The sequence below is a fragment of the Juglans regia genome, chromosome 3 (assembly GCF_001411555.2).
Source record: "Juglans regia cultivar Chandler chromosome 3, Walnut 2.0, whole genome shotgun sequence".
NCBI lineage: Eukaryota > Viridiplantae > Streptophyta > Magnoliopsida > Fagales > Juglandaceae > Juglans > Juglans regia.
The window spans coordinates 26,589,728-26,598,046 of record NC_049903.1 but is presented as its reverse complement, the minus strand read 5'-3'; the positions used below and the strand labels follow the sequence as shown (position 1 = coordinate 26,598,046).

Below are 8,319 nucleotides of genomic sequence, written 5' to 3'. Positions count from 1 at the left end.
AGAATGTGATATAACATGAGATATACTCCAAACATCGCTACGAATTATATCAAATACCCAAGAAGCATGAGAACCAGATTGTGGGAATGGTAGCACTTTGCTTTCGGCAAGTTTTCAAGAGGTACAATCAAACGAAATTGTTTCCATTGAAACATAATTTTTGTTGTCAGTAGCGCCAGATTTAAACAAAGTTTGGAGTACATTAGGATTGGGATGTCCTAGACGTCGATGTCAATCCTTAGTACTTATTTTGACAGCATTACAAGAAATAAATGAACTAGATGCAATAGAAGCTAAACTATGATTTATTGGAAATAGCCGACCCTCCTTAGGACCCCTCGTGATCATCCTCCCGAACACTCGATCTTGTACAACACAACCAGAAGATGAAAAAGAGACATTACAATTATTTTCAACAAGCTGTCCAACATAAAGTAAACTTGTGGAGAGAGTAGGAGAAACCAAAACATTTTGAATGACAGGGGACATATCACCCACGGCAAAAATTGGTAGTGAGCTACCATTTGCCGTGTGGATTTTGAGAGGACCATCATAGGACTGAAGATTGTGTAACAATGTGAGATTGTTAGTCATATGATTTGAAGCACCAGAATCTATTAGCCAAGAAGTAGGGGAGGACTTTGGTTTACCTAAGATGCCTAAAGCAGAAAAGGCAGAAATTATCATTTGTTATACCATATCGGGAGTAAGAGTAGTAGAACTAGAACCAGCAAGTGCTGGAGCATGAGTGGCAGCAGCAGGGCTGAAGAAGAAGATGCACTCGAGACTTCAATAGAGGTGGAATAGGCACTCTCTTGCTTTCGAGGAGGTCGAATTGGGCAATCCTTGATAATATGTCCAAATTTTTGGCAATAGTTACAAAAATTCTTCGGACAATGGGTGGCAATGTGACCAAATTCCTTGCAACTATAGCTTTGTGTAGTGCTATAGTCTCGGCCCTTGGATTTTACTTGTGCTGTAAATGCCACTTGAGTAGGAGATGCAAGCTGTTGTTCCATTGTAATCCGAGTAAGTAACCATTGCTCCTCTCGAAGCAAATCTCCCAAACAATCATCAAGAGAAAGAATTGGATCTCTATTCATTAACTGAGAATGAACAGATTCAAAATCTTAACGTACCTTCATAAGAAACTGATCCCTCCTACTAGTTTCATGCACACTTTGCACATGAGGGAGACCATCAACAGAGATAGATAGAAGAATACACAATGTCAGTGTATTCAACCTATAGATTTGAAAAACCAGAATAGAAGTCCTCCACTGATAAGCCACCTTGAGAAAAATTAGCCATCTCAAATTCCAACTGACATCTTCGAGCGGAATTATTCTGAGTGTAGATTCTCTTCAAATACTCCCACATAGCCTTGGATGTTTTGTAGGGTCGTAAATTGAGGATGATGTGAGGCTCAATAGAGCCCAGGATTCAAGACATGATCTTGGCATCCTTACTCTCCCATGTAGACAGTTCCTTTGAACTATCAAGGCTGGAATAGTCCCATCAACATGACCCCAGAGTTCTTTACCCTTAACAAGAAGCTGAAAGTGAAATGCCCAAGCAGAATAATTTTTTCCATTGAACCGAATGCACAAGCAATCAAAATTTTTAGATGCCATGAAAACAGACCAAGAGTAAGAAAAGAGAGTTGTTGCTATGAAATAGAGGACCCTAGGAAAATCAAGAAACTAGAAGCAGCCGCTAGAATAAACAGAAAACAGAAACCCTAAATATTTTAGGGTTGGCCAAGGAAGTGCAAAAAAATAGGAAATAAGAGTAGCTCTGATACCATGTCAAATTTGGCTGAATACTTCTTTGAGGTGCTTCCTTCTCATTATATAAAAAATAGTTCTAGAAATAATTACAAAGATAAGGTTGAGAATTCAATTTGAATCTCAACAAACTATATCTTTATCTTTATCTAAACTAACATGACTTTATCCTATCTAAATATATACAAGTTTAATTTAAATACAAGATAAGATTAGTAAATAAATCCTAATCTATTTGAAATTCAGTTCTGCTGTATCCAATTAAAATAACATATTAGTTGCCATGTAACCCTAGGTCAATGCATTAAAATATGAGATTAGCCGCCGTATCTTAAAGAAAATCCTAGTTTTCCTTTGATACTAATAGTCATGGATTAATTTTTTTTTTTTTTTTTTTTTTTTGTGATGTGTCAATAGACTTTAAATAAGAGAAAATGCTTAAAAGAGGGAAATGTTTCGTTAGATAACTATCATATTTTATAATTATTTCATAACTCAAACTGAGATTAAATTTTTTTTATAAATTCATAATTAATATAATAGCTTCATAAAAAATATTACTAATTTTATCTTTTAGAGTAATTGAATTATCATTCCGCAAATTTCATGCCCATTGGCCAAATCTCCTCCTTCTCAGTAGTCTGCCGTAAACCGACAAGAGGGAAAGACCCGAGGAACCAAGAAGGCAAACTGCAAACTACCTTAACCCACAAAAGGGAGAGGAGCTCGCTTCACGTTCCTTCTTCCTCATTTTCCCACAGAACATGTCCACCCAAAAGGTTTTGAGAACCGCCAGTACTGTCCTCCCGTCAATCCCTCCTTCGCTCTCGAACCGAGAGATCGCCCAACAGATAGCTCAAACCCTTATCAACTCGGGCCCTAAGCACCTCCAGACTTCTCCATCCCTACTTTCCTATCTCAATTCCGACATCACTCACCTTGTTCTCTCAGACCCACATGTCTCGTCGCAGTCTTGCTCGAGTTTCTTCAACTTTTTGCGAAGAAATGAATCCTTCACTTCACAAAAACTCGATCTTCGGGCCCACGTTACTCTCATGTGTAGGTTATATGGGGCTCGAAAGTTTGCCCAAATGAAGAATATGTTGAATTGTATTGTGACCGATGATAATCTACGATGCCCGGTTCCGATCATCATTTCGTTGATTGAGGATGGCTATAGTGAGCCCACATTTGCTGAGAAGTTGTGTGATATGCTAATGAGGGTTTACGCAGATAATAAAATGTTCAAAGAGGCTATAGAGGTTTTTGATTATATGGCAAAGAATGGGTTTGAGATTGAGGAGAGATCTTGCTTCGTGCTTTTGCTTGCTCTGAAGAGGTCTGATCGGGCGGAGGAGTGTTTGGGGTTCTTCCGTCGAATGATTGAGTCGGATGTTTTGATTACGGTTTATTCCATGACTAGTGTGATTGACGGGCTGTGTAGGAGAGGAGAGATGGAAAGAGGTAGGGGATTGATGGTTGAAATGGTTGATAGAGGGATTAAACCCAGTGTGATCACTTATAATACATTTGTAAATGCATATGTTGAAAGAAAGGATTTTGTGGGTCTCAATGAGATCTTGAGCTTGATGGAGAAGGATCAAGTAACATACAATGCAGCAACTTATACTATTTTGATTGAATGTTATGGGAGCTCTGGCAATATTGAGGAGGCTGAGAAGCTGTTTGAGGAAATGCATAAGAAAGGGATAAAAGCAGATGTTCATGTTTATACTTCAATAATTAGTTGGAATTGCAGATTAGGAAACATGAAAAGGGCATTTGAGCTGTTTGATGAATTAACTGAGAGAGGCTTTGCTCCTAATGTTCACACTTACGGGGCCCTAATTAATGGTGTATGCAAGGCGGGACAGATGGAAGCAGCAGAAATGTTGGTAAATGAGATGCAAAGCAAAGGACATGACCTAAATCGAGTTATATTCAATACATTGATGGATGGGTATTGCAAAACAGGGATGGTAGATGAAGCTCTAAGACTGCAGGGTTTCATGGAGAAGAAAGGATTTGAATCTGATGAGTTTACTTATAATGTAATTGCTAGTGGGATGTGCAAGTCAAATAGGCATGAAGATGCAAAAAGATTGTTGTACATAATGGTAGATAAGGGTGTGACTCCAAACACTGTTAACTTGACTACCTTGATTGGCATACATTGCAAGGAAGGAAACGTTGGGGAAGCAAAGAGGGTGTTCACTGAGATGGAGAAGAAGGGACAGAAACCAACTACAGTTACGTACAATGTTTTAGTTGATGGTTATATCAAGAAAGGAAAGATGAAAGAAGCTCATAGGCTAAAAGAGGAGATGGAAGACAAGGGGATAATGCCAGACACATATACCTACACATCCCTTGTACATGGTGAAAGTGTTTATGGCAACGTGGATGATGCACTAAAAATGTTTGAAGAAATGTCTTCCAAAGGTTTAGTTCGGACCGTAGCCACTTTCACAGCTATGATTTCAGGCTTGTCTAAGGTGGGGAGGTCAGATGAAGCTTTTAAATTGTATGGTGAAATGATGAAGTCAGGTCTAACACCTGATGATAGGGTATATTCTTCACTTGTGAGCAGCCTTCACCAAGTCGGCCCTTCGCTCTGATACATTTTTTAGGCTGGGTTGTTTCTTTGTTACATATTTTGGAGCTTGACAAGTTAATTTTGGGGCCTCAATTTCATCTAAATCGATTGTTCATAAGATAATTTATTGAAAATATGAATATGCTTGCAACGATCCAAATATCTGGACTAGCAAACAAACTAGAGCGTCAGAAACTGTAAGAACCAAAAGCATATTTTAATGACTATATTATTTATCCTTTTCAGTGATATTGTCAGGACTCAGGTTTAACTGCCTGAGGCTTCTCCATATGCTTCTCAAAATAGATAGAGAGCCTGAATACATGGCCAATGCAATGTCCAAAACTAATTAGTAACTCAATGCCGTCGCCCATTCACTTTCTGGTTCATCCTCCAATATACGTGTTTCAGCCTGAATACATGTTTTACACTTTAGAAACAAAGTTAAATATTACACTTCAAACTTTACAAAATATCCTATCCTTCATTAGGATTACGCCTTAAGATTGTGCTGCATCATATATTTTCATGAATTTACATCCAAACTATGGATAGAATGGGATGAATATACTTTTTTTTTTTGTCTATTTTTTATAATTTGAAGATGAGATGTGTTAGTTAGTGATGGACACCATCATGACCTTAATCTTAAAGATCTTAGATGTGCCAATTACAAGGTCAAGAGACAAGAAGATCAAGGAGGTAATGCAAGAATTGATGCAATCCACTTGGGACGAGTTTAGCAAGAGTCCAACATTCAAGATGGGCATGAAGGATGAAGATCTAGTTTTGATTAATTTGATAAGCTATGGAAGGCAACAACATGACTTAAATGCTTTGAGCACTTGAAGGCTTTCAACTTATTTAATTCATTTGAAGTTGACCTTGTAATTGGCTCATCTGGGATCTTTAAAACTAGGTCCATGTTGGTGCCCATCATTCTTTCTCTCATAAAAAAGATTCGACCTCGAATTTCCACCTGAATCAAAGGGAAAAATGTTAGTAACATTGAAAATAATATAAACATGATACTTACATGAAAGATTCACTTGATATTCATTATCATTAATTTGTTCAAGAATTTGAAAAAGTCCATCCAAGCTACTCTTATCATCAACTGGTAAATGTATTAAATCTAAAAGAGTAAATGAATTAAATCTATAAACAAATCCAAAAGGTGAAAATTGAGTAGTAGTGCTTTAAATAATATTTGTAGCCTCATTTTAAGAAGTTTATGAAATTTGATGAATTTTTTTATTGTGAGTTGAGTTTTACTCATCTTGTTCTTGATTGAACTTTTGAACTTATCAAAGGTAAATCACAACTTTTGTGGTGTTCCTCCTTGTAATCTGAGTTCTTGAGACAGGTTCTTCAACGGGTCTAGATTTTAATATAATCTAGATTTATGAAACGAGTTCTCATCGGATGTAAATTCTCCATCTATTGACTTGATTTTGACTTTCTTGGATGAGTTTTCAAATTGATTGTGAATTCAAGAGATTCTATTCCTGCAGTATCATATCAGTTAGTCTTATTTGGTTACACAAATCATTTCATCTAATTATTATAATTTTTTTAAATTTTGATAAAAATATAATAAATAATTTAATTTTTTTAAATTTTAAAATAAAAATTATATTAAAAAATTATATTATAATAATATTTTATTTAATTTTTATGTATCTCTTCTCATTTTATACGTATAATCAAACGAGATACTGCTTAGAAATGAGTACAACTAGAAAACACTCGATAGACTATAGTGATAAAAGATGAAAAGGTGTGTTTTTTTGTTTTTTGTCTTAATTAAAATTAACTTCAATAAGGATGTGGTGTAAATCCCTTGTTTACACCGTCTAATAAAAAGCTGTCACGTCAACTTTCTATTTTAATGATAAAATGGCGCGCCCACATTAGATTATACACATTAAAAATTTGAAAATATCACAGGGGCGGCTGTTTGGCTACCTGGGCCATGTTCGATGCATTTTCGAAAGCCACTGGAAGTATGACAGTAGCCAACTGACTTCCGGTAGATTTTCTACAGACATTCGTGTAATATCTGGTTAGTTGATGTTGTCGGCCGCCATCCCTTGAGCTGTGACGATGTTTATGAATGAATATAATTGTCTTTATATCCTTTCTCTTGGATAATGGATAGGAGCATAAAGCTTTCTATGCGGAAAAAGCCGAATTGAGTAGACAATGGTAGCCTGAACACATTTAAAGTAATAATTTTACTTAATTGTCAAATAAATAATTTCTATGCAAAAGTAAAAGACTGTTTTTTTAATTATTATTTATATAATATTTACCTGGAAGTGGCCATAAAAATTCATTTCGACTTCTTGAAATGTTGAAATTAAATGAAGTTGTAATGAAATTAGAAAAGTATGATAATTTTATTAATTTTTTAATGGACAGATTTTTTATATTTAATGTGTTGATTATAATAAATTATAAGAGTGACGTATTGGGTTGACTAAAAAAGTTTGTATGGAATGTCTGGTATGTGTATAAAGCTTGTAAGCTTTGTAAATGTGTGGTATATGTATATAAATGGTATGAGCGGATTCCATGTATTGGTTTGGAGATTAAAGAGAAGCATGGAAGGTCACTTTATTAGTTGGAGAATGAAGTCGGGATTTTAGTTTTGTAGTTAGGCTTAAGATGTATGGCAAGAGTTATACTTCAAGGATTGGATGCTGACATGTGTAAGTAAAGTGAGATGAATATTTTGAATACCTAAAGTTGTAAGTTTGTATAGTTAAGAATCTTATGGAGAAGTATGCAAATAAACAAATAATGGAGGTTATTTGGACAATGACTAGCATAAGTAGAAGAAATCTAAGTAAGAACCAATTGGAGGTTAAAGCCATAGGGAAGAGAATGGACGAAGAGTAGGGGATACTTTTATTATATAAGTTCTACGTTTAGTGTTCTTGTAAATGAAAAGGAAATGGCAAAAGATTGTGAATGCATGTAAGTTTCCATTTGACACACACATGAACGGACATGATGAAATGTGCATAGTATGGAGTCCAGGTAAGTATTACGTTCATACTCTTTTAAAATTTTCTAACGATATGAAAATGAAAATGAATATCTTATAAAATGCTTTTATGAGAAAATGTTATTTTATGAAATGAAAAAAAATAAATGTTTTTTAGAATGAAAATGCTTTATGAATCTATGCTAAGGTATTAAGGTTTAAGTATATGTATGTAATGGCCATCTTTGGCAGCCCCTTTTTATGCACCCCAAGAATAGTTGTATGAATGTGAATGGATGCTATATGTAGTATGTATTTTATGTATGTTCCATGAAAGGAATGATAAGGTTTTATGCTTTGTGTTATGAAAAGATGTTTTATGAAATGAAATGAACTGATGAAAAAGAAAGGAATGAATGAAAGGAAATGAAAGTACCGAAAAGAAATGAATGTTTTAATGTATGAAACTACGTAACGACCATGACTGATGAATGAATAATAGTACCAAAGGATTAGGCATATTGCAATGTCGGGTAAGTAGTATTGGTATTGCACCCGGTGCTGCCCCTGATTGAGGGATTCCAATCTCGTGACCACGGGCGGAATCGGGTCCAAAAGACCGCTAATCCCAACACACGGGACGTAACAGTGAATACCGGATAGAGGAAAGTGATAAGATTAATTGTACGCATGAAAGGTTTTAGTTTTACAAAGGAAAGTACAAGGTGGGAAGTGTTTTGAGGAATGAAAACATTTTTAAAAGAAAACCCCCATCTTGTAATGTTTTAAAGAAAAGAAAACGTTTTATGTAAAGTATGTATATGAGTGAGAGTGTATGAATGAAACTTATGTTAATATATTTTTATAAGTATGAAGTAATGCTTATTGAGTATTTGACTCATTTTATTTTTATGTGTGCCCCAACCAGGAATTAAATGAGGACG

The 8,319-nt window shown here is 35.2% G+C and overlaps 1 protein-coding gene across 1 annotated transcript; it reads left to right on the top strand.

Annotated features, from left to right (window-relative positions):
• Positions 1 to 2,409: 2,409 nt before the first annotated feature.
• On the top strand, positions 2,410 to 4,582 carry LOC108990892 (pentatricopeptide repeat-containing protein At2g32630). The gene has a single exon (XM_018965004.2). The coding sequence runs from the start codon at positions 2,552 to 2,554 to the stop codon at positions 4,403 to 4,405; it is 1,854 nt and encodes a 617-aa protein (XP_018820549.1). The 5' UTR covers positions 2,410 to 2,551; the 3' UTR covers positions 4,406 to 4,582.
• Positions 4,583 to 8,319: the final 3,737 nt, after the last annotated feature.

What these genes read in the sequence shown, in the direction of transcription:
- LOC108990892 (XM_018965004.2), top strand. Translation starts at nt 2,552, where the DNA reads ATGTCCACCCAAAAGGTTTTGAGAACCGCCAGTACTGTCCTCCCGTCA.